General features: G+C 44.7%; 2 protein-coding genes across 2 annotated transcripts; both read left to right on the forward strand.

The window, feature by feature from the left end:
- The first annotated feature begins 1,113 nt into the window (after positions 1 to 1,113).
- LOC108874508 (transmembrane protein 238-like) lies at positions 1,114 to 4,551 on the forward strand. The gene has a single exon (XM_018663007.2). The coding sequence runs from the start codon at positions 1,352 to 1,354 to the stop codon at positions 1,892 to 1,894; it is 543 nt and encodes a 180-aa protein (XP_018518523.1). The 5' UTR covers positions 1,114 to 1,351; the 3' UTR covers positions 1,895 to 4,551.
- Positions 4,552 to 6,821: 2,270 nt separating this feature from the next.
- foxk2b (forkhead box K2b) lies at positions 6,822 to 19,713 on the forward strand. Its single transcript, XM_018662995.2, has 9 exons — positions 6,822 to 7,317; positions 13,029 to 13,223; positions 14,447 to 14,600; positions 15,126 to 15,272; positions 15,392 to 15,585; positions 15,973 to 16,175; positions 16,624 to 16,872; positions 17,287 to 17,487; positions 18,134 to 19,713. The coding sequence occupies exons 1-9, from the start codon at positions 7,025 to 7,027 to the stop codon at positions 18,349 to 18,351; spliced, it is 1,854 nt and encodes a 617-aa protein (XP_018518511.1). The 5' UTR covers positions 6,822 to 7,024; the 3' UTR covers positions 18,352 to 19,713.
- Positions 19,714 to 23,167: the final 3,454 nt, after the last annotated feature.

Genomic DNA, 23,167 nt, shown 5'->3' on the forward strand with positions numbered 1-23,167 from the left:
TATGAGGAAGGAAAAGCTGGAAGTGATGAACCTACAGGGAATTATCGCCTGACTCTGCAGTTCCTCTCCGCTCTCTGCAGCATTTTAGCCTCTTTCAGCTTTGTTGTTTTCATATTTGGTCGCAGCGAGCAGCACTTTTCAAAAACTGTAAAAACCAACTGCACGTTACCTGCTGCGTTACACACTCGCTGGTGAAAATCTAGCAACTAAAAAGCCAGATAACTTCAAATTACTGCGTCTGTTGCATCATATATTCTTTATGTAGGCGACTGTTATTAACTTAAAGTGATAATATGTCACTGTTTCTGTTTCCACTTATTCCTGCTGACCAAAGAAATGAGTTATTGCTTTTTTAATCAATAGATGTAAACTTCTGCCATATAAGTCACACCACAAAGAAAAAGAGAGGTATGGGTGTAATATCAGCACAGATAATCCAACATATCAAAAGCCAGAGTTTTTCTACATACACTTTCTTTTTACAATAAATGCTTCTGTTTTATAATATCAATATAAAGTTAACAGCCTGTTACTGTGATTATTGTTTACTGTCATAGATCATTTACAGCCATCTGAGATTCCAGATGAATCCACATGACATTTCTGTTCTGTCCAGGTTTGACCTGATGACCCTAAAAACACACTGTGTGTACGTCTGCATAGGAAACATGAGACAATTCATCTTCAATCAGTTCATCTCTCAGGTGTTTTTTTATTAAGTAAAAATGACAAAACTTCTGGTTCCAGCTTCCTAAGATCTTAAACTTTGGGCTGTTGAATAAACACAACACACAGCTGAGGAGTTCTGCAGCAGCTTTGTCATTTTAATAAAATGAATTTAAGTCAAAACAATACATTAGTCCTCCTCAACACATACAATCAACAAACATTTTACACAGTCTCAGTCTAAACGTCTCATTTCTACATGAGAGAAGAGGAAGAATCAGCAGGAAAAATGTCTTCAGTGTAAAAAAAGAGGCGAAGCTGCAGTATGTGGTTGAAACAGAGTGGGAAAATAGTTCATATGATAGTTTTCTGTTTACATATAAGCAAAGATCGTGCATACTGAGGGGAAAAGCTGAGTCATGCAGAACTCGTCTGGGTGAAAATGTGTTTGACTACCAAATGAAAAACCCTGCATCATTTGCATCATGGAGCCGGACTCTGATGCGGAGATCTTCGGTGAAGTTTGTGATGAATGACAGCACGGAGAGCAAACAGTGGTCGGAGCGTGTGTGTGTGTGTGTGTGTGTGTGTGTGTTTAAGTGTACAGAGGGGAATGCCTTGTTTACCTTCGCTGTGAGGTGGGGCGGTTCTCCACAGGTGCGCTGCCTCAGCTCAGGTACACAGGATGAAGCATCCTCCCGTTACACACGCTCAGACAGGCGGTGATGTCTCCACGATGAACCCGCTGAGGTGTGTGGGAACCTGCGTGCCTTTATTCCTGCTCGCCCTCGTTTTTGACGTCGTCGGTTTGATTCTGCTCTTCATCGGGATATTCGCCAACCTGCGCCTCGACGGCCGCTTTTATGGCGACTTCTTCATCTACACCGGCTCCCTGATCGTCTTCTTCAGCCTGGGCTGCTGGCTCATGTGGTACGTGGGGAACGTCCCGGTGTCCGAGGACGACGGCTCCAGGAAGAGGAGCAGCGTGGTCGTGCGTCTGGCGAGGAAACTGTCCGAGAGGCTGAGCCAGAAACTGAAGGGGGAAGACCGGTTGAAGTGCGTGGAGGATGAGGACGGCAGCCAGGTGGACTCACCTGCGCCCAAAGCCAGCAGGGTGACATGGGGCAAATCCACTGCCTACCACAATGAGGGGTACGATGACTCTCTGGACTCCCCCACTGTGAAGGACATAGTGGATACTGACAAAGAGGAGAAGCTGGAGCTCTGACCTTCATGTAAAAACACTTTCTTCTTCATGTGTCTGATGAAGGATGATAATACAAAGCATCTTATTTCAATCTGTGACTTTATGAGTTTCATTGGAGCAAGTTCAGTTTCTTTTTCTGCTAAAAACACTGAGACGAAGGTCTCTAAACATTTCAAACTGTAATTTCCTAATAATTCCCAGGGAAGGACTTGGTAACCTCTTTTTTTTTACAGAGTTTCAGGGTCTTTATTTCATTTTACATTGTGTGCATTTTTCTAAATTAAAGCAACATTATGTAGCTTTAAATCTCACCGTCTGAATCATGTGGATGGTTCACTGACGTGCAACAGGGAGAACACCTGTTGTTTCTCTGTGTTACTTTAGTTTCTCAGGTTCGATCTCCCTCTGACCGAGTGACAGTCCGCAGCTTAAACTGCAGATCAGTTAAAAAGACTTGGAAGCGTTCGTCTCTGATATCCAGCCATGAAACTGACAGAAATATCAAGACGTAGACACAGAGTTTGGTTTGTTTGTTACAGCGACAGCACTTCCTGGATCCTGAAGCTGGGGTTCGTGGGTAATATACACTGTGGGACAGTTACATTTTGTTGCTTTAAATCCAGTTTAATTTACTTAAATTGATTTCTAAATGCTAACTAATGCAGGGGAGGGTCCACGTTAGATTAACTCAAAATCAAAAATCCTTGAACCTCCTAAAAACTCCATTAACACAGAACACTTGATTTCCTGAGACGCCGGCTCTGAGCCGTCCTGCCTTCTGAACACTCCTCCACTGTTTCATCTTTATTAAGTGTGTCCAACATGTTTCTCATCAGCTGTAGCTGCTGTCAGACACAGTAAAGTCAGGCTGTGTTTGTTATTTGATTTGCTGTCAAACTGTGACTGGTCAGACTGGTTTGTGTCTGCGGTGTGGTGTTGGTTAAACAAACCTGAACAGAGGATCGTGTGTGTCCTGGAAACCTCATGTCTGCTATGTATCTAATATATATATATCTATATTTACCACATCTTTATGGAACAGTAGCTGCAGAGTTTGATCCTCAGATTTGAATCACCCTGATGGCACACTGTCCGCTCTGTCTCTGCTAACGGAGAGTTAGCACCACCGACAGCATAGCTCACTGTCAAACTCATGACAGTGTTACAGTAAATAAAACACAGTTCACCTGTGCTGTGTACACCTGGAGGCAGGACAGTGAGTCAAAGCCGCAGAGCAGAGACAAATGGTGGCAGCTTGACAGGTCAAACAAGGTGCACACACACACACACACACACACACACAGAAGTTTCCATTACGTGCATTTCCTCTTTCAGTCACTTCACAAAAGGCGTCATTATTGCAGTGATGCATGGACTGTGGATTATTAAATATTTAGGGAAGGCTTGAATACAGTGTATCCACCCTGTGGAGCTGCTCCCAAGCTAAATATAAAGGGTAAATATTCTTCCTGGGGTAAATGTCTGAACTCAGCAGGAGTGAAGTCAAGAGGAGAAGATGAAACAGCTCCTGCATCAGTTAGGTTTCATTAGCTGGACAAAAAGATCTGTAGGGGCACAGCTGATTATAGCAGGTTTATCAGTGTGTACACAGCAGCTCAACAGCACCTGATAATGAAATATGTGTTCAACTGTCAGGCAGGTTACACACAATGGGCTGATGTGTCATATTAGTGACATGAAAGGTGCAAAACAAGTTGGCCCTGCAGAGGAATGAAGGACTGTGAGGTTGTGAGCTGCTGTTAATGAGCAGCTCAACCCGTTGTAGTGGTTGGATACCAGTCCTGCCACTAAGTCTTGTGCTATGAGAGAAATGTAAGGTGTGCTGCCTGTGAAAAGACAATGATCCAGAAGACAGGAAAGCACCTTTGTGGAGAGACTCGCTCTCACTCCCGTCAGACCTTCAGACGACATCCACCTGTCCGCCTTCACCCGGCCTGGCCATGGAGCAGGGGAGGTTCACCATCCTCTTCGTGTCGCTGGCCGTGATCCTGGACGTCGTCGGCCTCGTCCTCTTCTTCGTGGGGATCTTTGCGCCTTTGAGCTTCTGGGACTTTTTCGTGCTGTCCGGACCTCTGCTGATCTTCCTCAGCCTGGTCTTCTGGATATTCTGGTACCTGGGGAACCTCACTGTGTCTGAGGAGGAGCTCAGCCTGCACAAACCAGACATACTGTGATCGCAGTATGAAGCTGGACTCAGGCAGGTGGGACTGTGATCCTCTGCCTCTGAACCCCTTGAGGTTTCGCCTCAGTGAAGGATATGTGATAAATTCAAATCCAGGCACAACCTGGAATACATTTGAATAATACTGGAAGATAAAAACTCTATTCCACCCTTTGACTTGAGGGTAAAAACAACCTGCCATGTTGTGTATGGACAGCAGTGATTTCCTGGACTTTGTCGGAGCGGAAAATGTCGTTGTCAGCACTTTGAATAGGAGGAGGAAGCTTTTAAAAACTGCACCATGAAGATGCTGTATGCCTTATTTATGTCATTATCGTCTGTGGATGTTGTGAGTTGATATTTATGTGTCAACATGTCTCTGCGTGTTTGTATAAGATGGATAAACATGTGAAATTAGTGACTAAACATGCTTTAAAATGACTGTTGTTGTGTTCTCTGTGAGGCTGCTCTTCATTAAAAACTAACCAAACAGGCAGTGTGTGTTTTAGCCCGGGGTTGTTTCAGTAAGACCCACCCAGCGCAGAGAGAATAAACATCAACCAAGTATGAGGAAAGCAGAAAACATGTCCCCTCACGAAGCGATGAATTTCCAGCACCTAATTACATGAACCCAAGGGTTGTTGTTTTTTTTTTTTTTGCCAATTAGCAGTTTTTCCCTCAGAAACATCCTGGATGTGAGCTTCAGTTTGTTCACCACAGCTGCCAGAGGAGAGAGTGAAACTAATACTCCTCCTCCACGCCCAATTCTTCCCAACCTTAATCAGCACTCAAGGCACCATTAGCTCCCTCAGACATGGAGAGTGTTATTAATGTGTCCATTTGCTTCCTGCCCCTGAGAGAGGAAATGGGGGAGAGGCGTAATGGGCCTCTCTCTCTCTCTCTCTCTCTCTCTTTGCAGAGAGATGGAAACCCTACTGCTCAGACCCTCCTCCCCCCTGGGACCCCACCCTCTCTGCTGGACTGATATTTCCAAATTGTCTTGATGGTTCATGTCATTATCATCTTAATCACAACTGTGCTCATCAATGCACGATAGCACCTCCCATGAGAGAGCATTATAAAGATAATACTCTTCCTGCAGGTGTTAGGGCAAACACACAGAAAGAATAAGATTCAGAGTATTTAATGTTTACAATGTGGATTTTAAAGAGGCTTTATTAAATCATCTTGATGTTTTCTATTAGCTGAGACTCACAGAATCAAAACTACTGTCAATTTAGTTGCTTAAAACAATCAATCTAATGTGTCTGACTGCTGTTAGATAGAGATCAGGCTCGTGTTCATATAACTGCTCTCTACAAATGCAGTTATTAATAATGTCTGCATGTAAATCTGTCTGATGCTCCGTCTGTGTGAGCGCCACCCCGGCCCCTAAGAGCTTAAAATGGCCGTGGAGTTCATGATGTCATCTTTGCAGGATTGTGAAGGTGCATGTCTCCCTCCAGTGGCTGCAATTCAGGTGGTTCTCACAGAGGAAACCTTCAACTCTCACCCCCGACAGGAAGGTGGAAAAAAATCATATAAAACTCTAACATCCTGCTTCACACGGTGAATCAGAGACAGGAGAGTTTTCATTTAAATGTTTGATTCCTCTGCTGATTTGACTGGTTCTTATATGAAATGTGAGAATGTAAGAACAACAGCCACCACAGTTTCCTCCTCACACTGATTTGTTCAAGCAGCAGGAACTAAAAATAATCATGTGTAACATTTTTTACAGTGTTTGCTTGATATATTGAAATTGTTGCTTGTTAACTTTCTGTGGACTCGTAGAATAACAGCTGCTTATTTCAGCTTTATAAAGATTTTATAACCTCAGAGCCAACTTTATTATGATTATCTCCACAAACAGGAGCAGATATACTGAATACAGGAGGAACAAAACGATGTAATATTTGACTCTCTCTCTCTTTAGCTGCAGGCTGCGGTTAAAACACGCCGTTAACACCCGATCATCACCTCACACCTTGTCAGAGGTGTTCGCACCTGACTGATTGAGGCCTTGAATGGTTGCACGCGCGCTCACGCACCCCCCCTCCTTCCACAAATAGTGTTTACAAACAAGTGGCCTACAGATGGCGGGGTCACTCACCCTGAGGATGACAACACGGCCCGCAGACACACAGACCTGCAGGCTGAACGTGAAGCAGCTGTCTGTCTGTCTGTCTGTCTGTCTGTCAGGGCGACAACAAGTGTTTGCACTGATTAAAAGACCTGCGATCATTTAAGAGACCGCTAACCTCATCATTACAAACTAACGAGATGCTGCAAAGGGGGCGACGGGCAAAGCCCGGCGTGGATTGTGTAGTGGACCGGGGGGACCACCGTGCCCTGTGGCTCTGCGCTGCTGCGACGTGGAGACTGAGAGGAGCCGGATCCTGAAAACCGCCTCAATACGCGCGGTCGATTCTTGATTTGGAGACTCGATTAGTCGATAATTCCGATGCAAGATTATAGATTATCGATAATCTCTCGCTGGAGTGATTATTGTGAGTGAATGCACGTGTAAGATGGTTGATCCACTCCCTTTCCTGTGCGGTTGAGAGTAATCCGCGCCGCTTCTTCGGTCTCTCCGAGCAGCATATGCGCGTACTGCTACACAGCAACCGACCTTGAATCTGTCCTCGGATTAATTCTGACGCGTGATTGGTCGCCGTGACGTAGCTGTATTCGCTTCCTGCGACCTCATTGGCTGACGGCGCTGTCAGTAGAGACATATCCGCCCCCTGCTCTGTTCGGTTGGATCTCTCTGCTACCCTTTCTCTCGGCGGTGGGTCGGAGCCGCTGTCCCTGGCCTCGCATGTTCCCCTCTAAATTTCTGTTTTGAATTTGATGCCCCTCTTGTAGATTTGCTCCATTTACACGCCTCTGAAGGGCCGCAGTCGGGCGTCCGTACAGCTGTATTTTATTTACCCCAGTATTCGGCGTTTAGAGACTTAAACCCGAGCATGGCTGTGGTGAGCGGATCGTCTGGGCCGGTTGCCCGGCTCGAGGGCCGTGAATTCGAATACATGATGAAAAAGCGCTCGGTGACCATCGGCCGGAACTCGTCTCAGGGCTCCGTGGACGTGAGCATGGGCCACTCCAGCTTCATCTCGCGGCGGCATCTGGAGATATTCACCGCCAGCGACGACGGCACCGGCAGCGGCGATTTCTACCTGAGGTGTCTCGGTAAAAACGGGGTGTTTGTAGACGGAGTGTTCCTCAGACGGGGCGCCCCTCCTCTGCAGCTACCACGAATGTAAGTTTCCCCCCTTCGGTGAACATGTGGATGCGGCGCTAGCAGCCAGGCAGCTAAAAGTTAACACTTAACAACATTGAGTTTGTGTTGGCTAGCAGGGTCGAGAGGACCACGTGTTTTAGCATGTTAGCAAGAACTCCGCATCCTGTTCCCAAAGCCATTTTCTTTGTTGACATTCTTGTTAGCAACAGTGTTAATTAGCCGCCTGCCTTCATTCCACATCCCCCCCTGTGGTTAACTTAGCTTTAGCCGCATTCCACAGTGTCTGTATTGGAGCTAGTTAGCCCAAATAACTAAGCTAGCTCACAACTATGGCGACACTGTTGTTGATATTGATTTTTTTCTCTTCTAATCACGTGGAAACTCTTAAGTCAGATATGTTTATGTGGTGTTACTGTAAACATTCACCCCTGTGGCCATGAAAACATGTTAGCTATGAGTTAGCTGTAGCATTCCTGTAGTTGTGAATGGAGCTCCTCTCGACCCCTAAACGTAAACAAACCAGCCCGTCCCCGCCCTGCCTGCTCACAACAGTAGAGCCTGCGGGAACTTTGGCCTCTATTCAAATCAGCCGAAGTCATGCTAGCCAGTGTATTTCATCAATTATTTCCCGACATTAAACATTAAACAAGAGTTTTAGCTTGGTGGTTCGTTTTAAAGTTAAATTTAACTTATTTACGAGGGAGTTTGGTTGCGCTGTTTAGAAAGAACTTCCTGGGCCACGTTGTGCAGGTTGCAGCCTGCACCGTTAAACTGTTAAACTTGTAGGCTTGTTGATAATGTGCTATTGTGAAATTTTCTGCTTTCTAAACAAACATTTATCACACAGATCTATCTGATCTGATCAGTGCGTAGTTCACTTCACTAATCGGCTGTAAACGTTGGCATTTGTTTTCCAGTATGTATTTGGATGTAGGCCAGGTTTGAGTGACTGATACAGATAAAGTTACAGATAAAAATAAGTGGTGGAGCAATAAGAAGATGGGTTCTTCCAGGTATATAGTTCTTCAACTTCAACAGTGTGATAATGTAACTTTGTAAACTGAAAGTCTTTGGATTCTTTTGGTCCGTGTGGCAAAACAAGCAATTTCAAGACTCCACCATGAACTCCAGGAAACACCGAAGAACCTTAATAATCAGCAGTTTAAACAGCAAGGAAAATAACTGTTTGTTGCACTCCTAAAATGACCAGTGCCGCTTTTTAAACATCTTTTTATCCAGAAAAACAAGCAGTTTGAAGACATTGCAGTAGGCTTTGTGAAATTGTGTAAAAGCTCTGACATTTTACTAAATAAATGAGTGACTTTACACGTAAAAAGAGAACATTAGATTACCAAATTCTTGTAATTTCAACCATGTAAGAGAGGAGGGCAAAAACAGTCTAAAAAGAGAATTGAAACTACGAACCAGAGTGGGAGGATTGTATGTGACAAAAAAGAAATAAACCAAACTGACTTGTTTACATTTTGCTCAGACAGGTTTATTTGGGATTTTGGCACAAAAAGTGGTTCCAGTTTATTCACTAAAGTGGCCTGTAATGTGGTCAGACCAACCAGTCCCTGCCAACACTGGCCATACTTCCCACCCTGCTCTCAGCTATTGTGCAACCCCTGAATGTGAAACCACTTTTAAACTTTTGTACTGCACAAAGAAAGGGCTTGTTTCGACTTGATGCAATTTCCAAATTGGCTTTTTGCACATAAATATAAACTGTGCAGCTGCATGTTTTTTTTTCTTCTCACTGAGGTTGAAAGTTGAATCAGTGTCTGCATACATCAGTGCTTTTTATTATATAGGCCCCACCAGGAACAAGGAAGGAGCAACAGTGGTTTCAGGTTCTCCTATTGATCAGGCCGACTGCCGATAAAGAGCTTTTAATCAGCAGCGGCCTTCGTTACACGCGCTGCCATGTTTAAGAGCGTGGGCTCACATGCTTTACTGTAATCCCTGAGCTAAAGGAGATGCTGTAAACGACCCTCGGCGTGCGTGATGAGACGGGCACAGCTAAAGAAGCAGATTGACAGCATGAGAGAACTCGCAGAGCTGTGGCCCAGGGGACAGGTCGGTTGTATTCCAGGGATTCCTCTTTGGTGATGTAAACAGACCGAAGAGAAAGAAACATCTCTCCCTTCCCCTCCCTCCCTCCCTCCCTCCTTCCCTGTTCTCTCTCCCACACCCACAAATTCTCTCCCAAGTTGGTGCTCTTCCTGTCTTGCTGTCTTTCTTTTGTTTACACCCCCCCACCCCTCTTTTCTTTGCAGTGTGGGTGGGGGAGAAAATCAAGTGAAAGTTTTCAGTTGAACAAGCTTTGTTTGTTGCTGTTCCAGCAGCTTAGCAGCGTAGCAACTGTGCGTTTGTGTTTTGGAGTTTAGGCCTCATTATTCATACAAGAGACAACGAGGGTTGATAAAGAGGTTTCTGTGAGAGCATGCATGAAGGGAGGTGTTCGACAACATAAACACAAGCAGCGAGCCTCGGGCGGACAATTAAGAAGTGACTATTAGGATTTAAAAGTGTTGCTGTAGTGTGGAGATGTTCGGGTGATGGTAGAGCAGGGCAGACAGAAACAGTACTCAGTGAAAACTGAGGGGAAAGTTTGCAAAGCACTGAGTGGTTGTTCAGTTTCAGATTGTCAGGCATTTTGATGAGATATTTCCTCACATAAATGGGAAACTCTCCCACCAAACAGTCGTATAACACAGATGTATCATCAACAGCTACTTTATTATCAAAAGAGTTGCTGATTCATCTCCTCTGTTCATCAAAATCAGCTTCAGTTAACACAAATTATTCATTTTCTATTATTGTTATTATGAAAAGTGTCGTTCTGATATCCGACCTGAAACAATATTCCCTATCTAAGATCTTCAGTTAATTTTTGTTGCTTCTTGTTTCTCAAATTCGAATATTTGATGCGTTTCCGTGTTGTTTTATTGTAATTTGTAGAGCTGCAGCTCAGTGTTGTGTTCATTCCTAGAGCCCAAAGCAACGTCTTCAAGTAACCGGTTTTGTTTAAACAGTCAGAAACAACACAACACTCACTGTGCTAACAGACGTCTAAGAAAACCAGCAAATGTTTACACGTGTTTACAAAGTTGTGGACGATTATAACTGTAATAATATATAAGCAGAACCACTGACAAGGTCAAACGATGCCATATGTCTGTCTAATAAAGAGACAAAGGAAGTAATTAATTGATTAATTGATAATAAATAATCTTTAGCTGAGAACCAGTTGCATTGTGGTAGATTTGGGACTTGGGCTGAAAATGTCTTGTAATGGTTTTCAGGGAATATTTGGGGATTAATTAGGCCTCGGTCTAAACCCACACACCCGCACCCTGAAGCTAAAGGAATCCTCAGCCAACATCAACATATGCTGTCCATGCAATGCACTCTCAAATCTCTAAAGCTTATTGTTCCCATATCAGAGTTGTTGTAATGTTTAACAGGCTGAGTGTTTATATTTGAACATACAGCGGTGCTGACAGCAGGAAAGAACATAAAGGAGCAGCACTGTGTTTGATATTTTATTATTTATTGGTATATTTAGATTTCATTGTCCTCACTCTGTCAGTTATACACAGTCAGTGGATATTGAGGAACGCTGTGATGTTATTTAAGGATCCTCTATAAACTTCTCTGCCCTTCCTGAAAGGGTGTTTGGAGGGCACATGCATAATGAAAGTGTCTCCCCTCACCAGCCTGGCTCCAGGAAGTGTTTCAGTCTCCTCCTGTGAGCGGCAAAGCTAATTTGAGATGTAAGTGTCGTGGATACAGTTCTCTCAGCAGATGCCAGCTCTGTGAGGGCCTGGCAACCAAAACTGCTGTGCCTGGCACCCTTTAACTAAACGAAAACCAATGTGTGGCTGCTCCGTCTCCGGGGTGTCAGGCAGCCTGATCCTAACACTGATTTTAAAAGAGTCCCCTCTATTCACTGACATCTGATGGTTGGAGGTTTTCTTTACGTAAACTGCAACAGTAAACCAAAGACGAGCCTGTTTTTATCAAATCCAAAATATTTTAATCACAAGAATTTCACCCTTAAACTTGCTCAGGACGTTGCCAATAGAAACAGAGTCTGTTTTATTGGTTTTTCAATTATACATTTTTTATGTCTCTAAGAATCCAACAATAAAACATCAGTGGTTCAGACCTGATGCATTTAATTATACAGGTGATCCCACCTGTATGAATGAGAACATTCAACAAATAAATTTAATTGTAATTGATCAAATACAGGAAGTTGAGGCAGGCTCATCATCCATTAAACAGAAGAAGAAGAAAAGCTGCAGGACAAAACAGAAAAAACCCCACACATAAAAAGAGAAGCGTGTAAGTTATTTCGCAAGAGGATGAGTTGACAGCACGCTGTGTAAACCAATCAATGAAAAGTAAAGTGCCATGTAGCACATGTAGGTGATGAAGACAGGGCGCAGATGCACCAAGAAAAGATCTTCAGTTCACTTACGAAGCTGTGAAACCAAAACTAACCAGATCAGACGTAGGCAGAGTGACAGAGGTGTCGCTTCAGACCTCGGTTCAAACTTTTCAGGTGTGAAAACACCTGAAGTTTCAGGCCCAAGCTGCGGTAACTAATGACTGTAACGTTTTTATTCAGCTGTTTTCATAGGCTGAGTAGGCATCGGCAGAACTGGTGGCGTGCCCCTTTAATTCACCAGGTGTGATCATGAGTGACTGACTCCATCGCCTTTACCCATGGTGCTTTCATCTTCGGCGTCGAATCCAAACAGCGTGAGCTCACCGCTCAGGTGGCTCCGTGTCTCTGCTTTGTGTCAGATGATATTCTAGTTTACCGAGGGCCACGTGCAGGACGTACAGTAGATGTATCCTGGAGGCAGAGACACTGAAGTTCTGCAGAAGGAAGCCTCAATGGGCCATAATTCAACGCAGCATTTAGAGGAAAATGGAGCAAGTCCTCACCCTATTTACTGCAGAGTGCTGAAAGTCACGGTGGCAGGAAAAAGTTCAGTAAAGTGGATGTAACAGAGTGAAATAATGGTTCGACTATTGATTGTTTTTCTTGTTAATTAAACACCTAATAGTTTTTTAAGGGTCGTGTTGTGTGTGTGTGTGTGTGTGTGTAATGGCTGCCTGTTTCCCAGGCCTCATGGTCACTTGTTCAATTTGCTTGTTTTCCTTCTTGAACTTTAAAGTTGCAAGATATTAAACATAAAAGCTGGAAGTGAGGAGTGTTTACTATTTGTTCTTCATTCATAGCTAATTGTGCGTTTATGTTGAGGACAGGTAAACCAGTCAGCACTAATAACTCCAGAGAAGAATCACACGTTTCCACCTGAAGCGTGTTTTATTGCTGACATGGTGCTGAGGGGACGTGTCTTATATTTAACACTGTCTAATTTAGGCCTGTCCTCCTCTGAGGCAGCCACTCCCTCTGAAAACAAGCACACATCAGAGGCAGCTCTGGTCTAAACTCCAGTCCTCTGCAGTGGAGTAATGCGTCATCAAGCCATTGCATTAGTATTCAAATTTAATTAACTTACACATTGTCTCTATCAGCTAATTAAAGTCAGGCAGAGAAACGGCAAACAGCCGAGCGTCGTGTGGTGTTATCGAGTCCTCGCTGATTTGATTTGCCTTTGAAAAGCTGTTTTCATCAGCACTAGTTCAAAAAGAAAAAAAAAAGCTTCAGGGTTTTATTAAAATCCTGTGTCTGTTTCCTTTCGCAGGTGCACTTTCAGGTTCCCCAGCACAAACATCAAGATCACGTTCACAGCCCTGTCCAGTGGGAAGAAGGCGAAGCGTGAAGCTCCAGAGTCCCCAGTGAAACCAGTTCAGCCCCAGATCTCCCCCCTGACCATCAACATTCCAGACAACATCGCTCACCTAATGAGCCCCCTGCCATCGCCTACTGGCACCATCAGGTACTCGCTGCTGGAAATGATGCATTCACTGACCTACAGCAGGCAGGAGTCAACTCGTCATAGCACAACCACAATTCACTGGCTGCTGCTGTTCTTATCAAATTCATGGAAACTTCATTAACCGCTCTGGTTTTGAAGATTAATCCATAACTTTTAACAAATTAAACTTTAAGTTCAGTAACTATTTGTTGCAGTTGTCGGTTTAATCCTGATTTAAACTGTAATTAAAACAGATTTTTAAAAAGTCTGAGTGACATTGATGGATGTAAGTTCAGTTTAAAGCTTGATAATGTTGTATTTTATGAATCAGGAACATTTAACTTGACCTTTCACAGGGGAAATGAACATAAAAACTTAATGTCTTGCTTCAGCTTCTCAGTTTAGCCCGCTCCATGTTCAGCACTTCTCTCCATCAGTGTCATAAACCCACAGTTTTCCTGTCCCAGTTCAGTGCACACTGGTAAGAGAAGTCACTCCCACACTTACTCCAAATGACCTTGAGGTGTTAACTGACCTCAACATGGCTCGTGGTCGGTGATCAGCTTAGGCTTAGGTCACTGACTGCAGGGCTCAGAGGAGGAGGAGGCTTCATCTCAGACTCTTAGATCCTCTCAAACCCTGATCTCAGCCAGATGGCTAAAAACCAACCGTGTTTCTTCTGTTCCTGTGCGTCTCCTTTTTGTAGGTTAAATGATAAAATGTGTGTGTTTACAGTTCACAAACACACACACACACTCAGAGTAATGAAAGAGGCAGCAGGTGTTGTACATGTGAGAATCCTGAGCTGTTGCCTCTCGGTGTTTGTTTGCTTTGCCAGCATCTCCAGAGTCCCCTGAGAACCAAAACAGATATTAAATATGGAAATCGTGCTTTACATTAAGTCTCTTCGTCCCCCTGCTCCTTCAACCTATTTACTGGATAATCGCTCTTGATTAAAGTTTGAATGCGTTGTTGCTGTAGGCCTGATTGTGGCTCCTGGAGTGACTGCAGTGTTTGCAGACGATCTGGGAGGCAGGGCGATTTGCATAGATGTCGGCCACTGCAGCACAGACTGCGGAGGAGCCGAGCCGGGGAGTGTCGCCGTGCCCCTTCTGGGAAACACCAGGCTCATTATGGTTTAGGTTTAAGCGCTTAATCCAGACCTGTTGTTGGTTGATAGAGTGTCGATGATATTTACAGTGACGTGTCTCTGCAGCTGACCGTGTTTGTCCTTTCCCCTGCAGTGCTGCTAACTCGTGCCCCTCCAGCCCGCGGGGCGCAGGCTCCTCAGGCTACAGGATGGGCGGTCGCATGGTCAGCTCTGCAGAGCTGCAGCTTATAAACGACAACTCCCAGCCTGAGAATGACAAAGAGGCCTCTGGAGGGGACAGTCCCAAGGTGAGACCAGCACCAAAGTCCACTCACCTGATCCCCCAGTCCACCACACTCCCACAGAGCAGGATGGACCTGTTGAAAAAGAAACCGCACTCTGGCTCTGCTGTTTAACTTGTCTTCCTCCAGGGCTGATCACACCACAGTAATTGTTTAACACATGGTTATTTTCTGGAAGCCGTGCAGTTCTCACTTTAAACAAAATATTCTGACACCAACGTACAGGAGTGAAGAAAATGAGCACACGCTGTCAACATATACTGTCCATTTAATTAGCATGTGCTGTGTTTTGGTCAGGTGACATTTGTCAGATGTTTTTCCAATTTAAAAAGTTGCCTGAGGTTTGTTTTTGAATGAAACATAACATTTTATATCTCGGTACAAAAACGCTCTTTCATGTTATTGAATAGCAGAGCTTGATATTACCTTACTGCAACACAAGACAAATATGTTTGGTTTTCCAGCACTGCAAGTTAGGAATCAGGAATTCTTATGCATACACAAAACGAAATGTTGTCCTCTGCTCCGCAGGATGACTCCAAACCTCCGTACTCCTATGCACAGCTGATAGTCCAGGCCATAACGCTGGCTCCGGACAAGCAGCTCACACTAAACGGAATCTACAATCACATCACAAAGAACTACCCTTACTACAGGACTGCAGACAAGGGCTGGCAGGTGAGTTTGAGCCTCGTGTTCACCTGTCAGAGCAGCACTCTGACTGACCGAAACAATCACAAAACCGACCTTTAACAACAAACCGTTTCCTCACCACTCGTGTCTTTTCTCTGTTGCAGAACTCGATCCGTCACAATCTGTCTTTGAACCGTTATTTCATCAAAGTGGCGCGGTCGCAGGAGGAGCCGGGCAAAGGTTCGTTCTGGAGGATAGACCCGTCCTCGGAGGGCAAGCTCATCGAGCAGGCTTTCAGGAAACGAAGGCCCCGGGGCGTCCCCTGCTTCAGGACCCCGCACGGACCCCTCTCCTCCAGGTCTGTGAAGGACTTACTCAGTCACAGTGTGAAATGATTGTGCTCGGTGCCGGCTGTGAAAGCTCTGCAGTGTGGTGTCAGAAAACCTCGAAAATAAATCTGATGAGCCTGGACACTGACTGGATTTCAGTATCCTCCCTGTAAAAGTGTCGCTCCACATGAGTCATTCACACAGTCTGTTTACATTTTACAGCAAGACTCACAGTCACGCCCACAACTTTATGTGTCGATGTGTCTCTTTGTGATTGTTTATGATGCTTCTAATCATCCCATAAAGTCTAATGGGCTTCATGAAAGAGCCATGCCATAGTGCTGGATGACAGATTACTCTAACACTACTTCTACGTCTGTTTAATCAACATCTGTCTGACCCCCGTCTTTTCTCAGGAGTGCACCGGCGTCTCCCAATCACTCTGGGGTGCTCTCCGCTCACTCCAGCGGCGTCCAAACCCCCGACAGCCTCTCACGAGAGGGCTCCCCGGTTCCCCTGGAGCTGGAGACCTCCTCCGCTCCCACCCCGGTGTCCACCGCAGCAGTCCAGCCCAAACTGGCAGTCATCCAGGAAGCACGCTTTGCACAAAACACACCAGGTAGACGACCGCCGCTCACAGCGTGTTAGTCGTCTTTGGAGCTGCTTCGGCTTTGCATTATGTCGTTTTATCTCGTCGTCAAGTCAGGCCAAGTCAGGGTGAAGGTGTGCAGTCACTCCCGTTATCTTCGGTAACTCAGAGGATAAACATTTGATTGTAGCCGTCAAAGCCTCCTCCAGTTATCTGTCCTGAACAGACACAGTATCCTGAGGGCTGGAAAACAAATTGTATCAGTAGATTTCACTGTAAAACTATAAAAAGGTTGTTAAATTTTATTGCCACTCCCATTACTTTATTGTCTCCAGTTAAAACAGTTACAGGTCTTAACTGTGTCTGATTCTAACTTCTGACTTTGAAAACGGCCTCAAACATTACCAAAGGCATATTTAAATCATATTCATGACTCTGTTCTTACGTCTAAACACCCCCATGTGCCGCTCTCCTCCAGGCTCGCCTGTTAACAACCAGCCGGTACTCATAGCAGTCCAGCGTCAGTTACCTCAAACCATCAAGCCAGTGACCTACACCATGGCCTCTCCAGTGAGCACCAGCACCTCCCAGCCTGCTGTCCAGACTGTCCACGTCCTGCAGCAGATCCCGGCGGGGTCCCTCAACCCCGCCGCCGTCATCACCCAGCCAGCCACCATCATCAACAAGAGCGAGCCGCAGGAGAACGGGGAGCACACGGAGGTGAAAGGTGAGCCAGGGGAAACTCTTTGCCTTTGGCGTCATCACCTGCTGCATCGTTAGCGGTTTGATTTTGAAAGCTGTGGTGCTGGAAAATAATTAATTATTGTTGGGAGTTGGCACCAAAACAATGGCACCCTGAACACTGAACTGTAGCTCAGTTAAAAAGTCATTAAAACCAGCGTTCACCTCTGATATCCAGGAAACTGATGCAAATATCAAGAAGTAGAAACAGAGTTTGGTGTTTGTTACAGCGACAGCACTTCCTGCTCCAGAAGCTGAGGATCATGGGTAATTTACACCATTCTGGTGTGTTTCAGTTCAGTTTCTGTACATGAGAAGTTCCCTGTCGTATGTTTTAACCAGATCATTTCATCCAGCTATTAAATGTCTAATTATTCCACTGTTTTCCGTCCTCTCTCAGTCAAAGTGGAGACGGTTCCCACCATCACCTCTATAGGCGGCTCCAGTCGCATCATCCAGAGCTCCCAGTCAGCCACGCCCCTGCAGACTGTTACCATAGTGCAGCAGGGCCCCTTGGGTCAGCACCAGCTGCCCATTAAGGCCATCACACAGAACGGCACCCACAGCATCACCACTGCCATCCAGGGACCCGCCAGCTCAGGTGAGACACAGCAACAGAATGAGAGGCAGGTGTGGGAGATCCGTTAGTTTATTCCACTCTGATTTCTAAATACTGAAGAAATACTCTCCTAGTCTTTAACAAGAATCAGAAAGTCCATTAATGAATTTTATTCTAAAACGTCAGAAAATGCTGACGACAGTTTCACAGAATCCGAGTCCGAAGAATCCGAAGTTGTTTTTGTCCGAGCAGCAGAGACACTCAGTTTCCAGTCGAACAGGATGAATAAAAACAGGCTTGTTTTTGGCATTTTAGCTTGGAAATGTATTTAAATGATTATTAAATTTGCAGATTAATTTTAGTGGAACAACTAATTGATGAATGAGCTTCGCCTTTCCAGCCCTAGGTTCATGTGGTCACTAATAAATCGTATCATTATTGGCGCTAACTAACCACACAAACTCAAGTGCACCACAAGATCTGACAGTTATGTTTATGTTACAGTAAACACTCGCTCTGCCTCCACTGAATTAAAAAAAGTCTTTATTATCCCATACTGGCGGCAGCTGAGCCAAACCACACGGCCCACAGGCCTGCTGCTTCCAGATGTTGGTTAACCACAGGCTGAGCAGCTCTGACAGTGAAATATTTCCTCTGCTAACCCGCCTCTTCCTTCGCTCGGCTCCAGCTGTGGCGAGCCCCCTCCACCTGCTGGCGGCCCACGCCTCCGCCTCGGCCTCCCTCCCCACCAAACGGCAGAACGGGGACCAGCTGGGCGGAGAACAGCCGGACGCCAAGCGCATCAAATCGGAGGACGAGGCGGCCCCGGCCTCTTCAGCCCCGGCCGTCGCAGCAGCAGACTCGGACTCGTCGGCAGCTAACGACCAAGGCAGCCACCCCAACTAGTCTGTACAACCACACACACACCACACAACCCCACCCCCATCCCCCACCACCACCACCACCACTTTCTCCTCCCTCTCTCGTCCCCCGTCGTTTGTTTTGTTACTCGTCCTTCTACCACTGACTCCAGAGGTGCCAAATGGAGAGGATTCTTTTCATTTTCAGTTTGGGTTATCTGTTCTAGAGCATCGAAAGAAAAAATAATGTCCACCCCTTTAAAGACTGGAATGTGGGTTGAGAACAAAATAAAGAAACGGGACAAAGATGAACTCAAAGGTGTCCCCTGTGAGCCACTGAAACAGGAGAGTGACTAAACCTAGACCACAGGAAGCCTTAACAACAATTAACCCTTAAGAGCTGACCTTTGACCTCACGTGGTCCAGCGGGGAGACTCAGCTCGGGCTGGACGCCACCTTTCTGTTGCATCTACCTCAGAGCAGATAGGAGACTCCGGCAGCCAGCAGACAACATCCTCCCCTGGTCCGTGACCAACCGAGCGGCGAGAATGACGAGCGTTCAACGGTTAGAAATCAAAACGACGGTCAGCGCATTCAGAAAGGGATCAACTCGGAGCCAATATTCCTGAAACTCTGGCAGCTAGCCTCTCACAATACTGACCTTCCTTTATCGCAGCTGTACGTAGATATGCAGTATTTTGTTGTTCAAAATGTGGAGCATAGGATTTTTTTATGTATTTTCACTTATCTAGATAAGTAATAATTTAATTAAAGGAAGAGTACAAAATGGTGAGGTCGGTGACATTTCGGTAACTAAGTTAGAAATCTCACTTTTTTATGTGGACTTCCTTTTCTGTTCGGTGAAACAGTGTAATAGTTTTCCTAATGTTTGTTTCTTTTCCCCTCGTTCTGACATATCCATATGAAATTGCTTCGTTATACCTACATATTTTAATACTTGCACAGATAACCGATATAAGCATATGAAATCTCCATGTGTAGTTCCAGATGTTGACCTTGCATGTATCCGACAGAGAAGTTGTTAACTGTAAATTGAACAGAGGAAAAAAAAAGACCTGCTTTGTCCAAACCAGACCTGCACTTGATTAAATGTTTGTGTTTTTCATTTCCCTTCTCCTCCTCCTTCCTCTTCTTCTTCTTTGTTTTCCTCCCACCCTCCTCCTCCTCCTCTTCCTCGTCCCTCCCGGCTGTGTTGACGTTGTGGTGTTGGCAGACCTCCTCTCCTCCCGACCTCCCCTTATGCTTGATTATTTTACTCTGCTCTGGCGACCCGGCGAGTCTGTTTTCTGATTGTACACGTTCCAAACAATAGTAAAAGAAAAAAATTGATGTTTGTTCTGCTTCAGTGGAGAAATGCTTTTTTTTTTAATAAATTAATTTAAAGCCCTTTTCTGTATCTGCATCGTTTTCTTCAGTATCATTATCACGGTCTAAAACTTTTCAACGCTGGTGGAGATTCCACTTTTCTCCACTGAGGGGCAGCAAAGGGACGTTTTTAAGCTGCAAGACGGTTTGAAAAAACAGCAGATTAATTTACACACTAACACAAGATGGCTGCATCGTAACACAAGTACACAAGCACGAGTACAGCAGTAACTTTTTTCATCCGTCTTTTCTGTTACATTTTCCTACATTCCCAGTGTCTGGAGAAAAACCTGTATCTAATTTAGGTGTTAAACATTTGGTTTTGTTTTCTCAAGATCTAAAATCAGATTGAAAGTTCATTCTTAACCTCGGAGACTGCTGAGGTGAAGAGTGAAGTCTCAAAAAGTACTTTTCAACATGACAACTGTGCAGACTCCATCTGCTGAGGAGGATGGTGCAATATGATCAAAAGCTCCAGAACATCTCCTCAGATTATACAGCATCAGACACATAAAAGCTCTGCTGTTGTTCTGATGTGTTTTCGGATAAACACGCCTAGTGACAGCGAAACAATTATCCAGTTTGCACCCCTGCAGAGTTCCTGCATTCCTCCTTTGTGTTGGAGGAGCTAAATAAAGCTGCTGTATCGAAGGTGTTTCCTCACCTCAGCTGACACACAGACCTCTGAGAGTTCAAGTTAACAAAGCTGTGAGCAGATGTATGAACACAGCGACAGACCTTTAGAGTAAGACGCTCATTATATCCAGGATTTGGTTTGAGGAAAGAAAATGAAGTATCTGTGTCTCAAACCACCATCAGACCTCGTACACCCCTTCTTTCCAGCTGTATATCCTGAAGGCAGTGGCGTCTTTCAGCAGGATAATACTCCTCACCACACTCTAAAACTGTTGAGGAACATCCTCAGAGGACTTGTGGAGTCCGTGCTTCAGTGGGTCAGAGTTGTTCTGGCGGTTGTGGTTGATTAGTGTGTATATGTCTCAGTAATTTGAGCTGTTGCAGCACAAAAGAGAAAAACGTTTGAGCAGAAACACAGACAATATCTCACATAGAATAATAATGAGAGTCAGCTGGGAATAATGCAATATATAAATAAACATAAAGCATCTTTTGCTGACAGAGTAACAGGTTGGAAGTTCATTAACAGTGAGCGCTGTGAGCTGAATATATCCTCAGGTATGCAGATGGAAGACGTGTGGGACAGATGTGTGCTGTTCATCATTTATGATCTGGAAAAAGAAGATTTGATAAGAAAGTCTTGATTGTCAGGGCGAGTGGAAACTAACTGATTCTGAGGTCGAGTGTTTCACAGTGTTCAGTGTTAGACAACAGACAGAACGCTCTGTAAACTGGACATCATTATTTTGGTTAATTGCAGTCCACCTGCTCTCAGTTCTGCCTCCATTGCTCCTGTCATAATTACGATGGCCACTAGAGGTCATCTAACAACAGTGAAACTATCAGTCGTACTGAGCTGCCGGACAAACAACAACCTTGTTTGTTTGTGTTTTTAAACAGAAATGAAGCGGTTTTTGTGTCTGAACCGAACCATGACCGTCCCATGACCGTCCCATGACCTTAATCACATGTTGATCATTAATGCAATGACGAGACTTGTATGAGCTCATAGTGCATTTTTAATTTCTTAACTTGTTTGTGTGAAGAAGAAATATGTTTCCTCCTCCAGCAGACGCTTCCCATTAATTCTTAAACTTTTCAAAATGAGACAAGTTATATAACAACTTAAAGACGGGTGAGTTTGGCTGGCTGCTGATGATGAGTCTCCGACCTCTCGCTCCAGACCGCAGAGCTCCTCTGTATGTAAACACAAACACTGTACAATACTGTACACTGCTGCTGGTCTGCTCTTGAACATATGCAGCGAACTGAGAGACACCAGGGGAAGGTGACTAACAGCGGGAAGAGGCAGCAGCAGCGTTTAAAGCGCTGGGGGGTGGGGGGAAATTGGCATTATGAACACATTTGTGTTGCCTCCACTGCTGGCTGTGTAGGTGGACTCTCCATAGAAACCAGGAGCTTGTTGCGACTGCCTGTATTGAATGTTGATAATCTGGAAACCGGGGGAGCTTAGAGAGATGATGACTGCGCTTTCTGCCTAAAAATCTGCTCTGTATGATATGTGTTCATTAAAATTGTTCCCAGAATTATTAAGAGAGAGGTTTTCCTCTCAAACGAAGGCGTAATCATTAACAGAGATCTAAAACCAGAGCCTGATGTCTTTTATTAGCTGGTCTGTCAGGTCATGAGGTTGCTCGCTGTTGGTATTCCCAGGAGAAAACTATTCCAGGACTCTAATCCTCTGATAATATCTAGTCTCTGCATGTTGGACTGCAGCTTCTTAAAGCTGCTGTTTGCACAAGGAGCTTCTTAGAGTCACCACTGTGTGGATCAGAGGGTGACGTGACAGCAGACGTGGCTCTTTTCGACATGTCAGCGGGGGAAAAAGACGTTGAGTGAAAAGATCTTGCACCATGTTGAGCTCTGAAGTACAATCCTGGTTACACAAAATCTGCCTTTCCACGTGGATTTCCTCTTGTGATCCTGCTATTTTAAGAGACCAAATCCGTCTCTAATTATTTGGTAATTATTGCAGCCCCCGTTTTGACATAAGACGGCAAAAACAACAAGCCTTTCAGTCCGTCACAGAAAAAGAAACAAGTTTATATCCAGTCAGGAGCTTTAGCTGCAACAAACGGAGCATAAACTTTTCTGCTTACTGACGTTATTTAATCTCATGTCTCAGTGAGCTTTTCTACTTAAATAGGTTTCTTCAGGCGTTCTGTCTCCTGTTTGGAGGATCATCTGTTTTGTATTTTGTCCTTTTATCATCCTGAGGATTTTCCATTTGAAGGGATTTCCCAATTATTTCTTTTTGGTATTTTACAATTTCATCTTCTTTGAACCACCTCTAATCCCAAACCACCATATTGCCTGGACCATTCTGTGCATGAACCACGTTTTATATGAGCCACTGTTTTGCTTCAACCACTTATTATATAATTGTTGTCATTTAGATTTACCATGTAGGGGACTAAGCTAGAAGGATCTTTTTCCACATTTTGTATGAACCACCTCACTGTTTGGACTTTGAATGTTGTAGTTGTGGTTTCTGTCTCTAACCACTGAAAGGGATAACCCTCAAGGTTCCTACTGTGCCTGACTTTGGTGGACAGCAGTCATTGCTGTGTTACTTGGGATGATTGCTGCAGGGGAAACACCTCATTTCTCAGTCTGGGTGATTTCTTAGAATAAAGATCTTCTCATCTGTAAACAGCGAATAGAGCAATTGTCCACAGAATACATGAGTTTTGTGTTACAGTGCCTGACAATCACGACAAAGGTCTTGCACTCCAGGTCCATCAGATCATCCCACTCACTTTATTAATGTCAGACAGCTCTGATTGGTGCTTTCTTCCAGATTCGAAGAGAAAAACTGG

The sequence above is a fragment of the Lates calcarifer genome, linkage group LG11 (assembly GCF_001640805.2).
Source record: "Lates calcarifer isolate ASB-BC8 linkage group LG11, TLL_Latcal_v3, whole genome shotgun sequence".
Classification (NCBI taxonomy): Eukaryota; Metazoa; Chordata; class Actinopteri; family Centropomidae; genus Lates; species Lates calcarifer.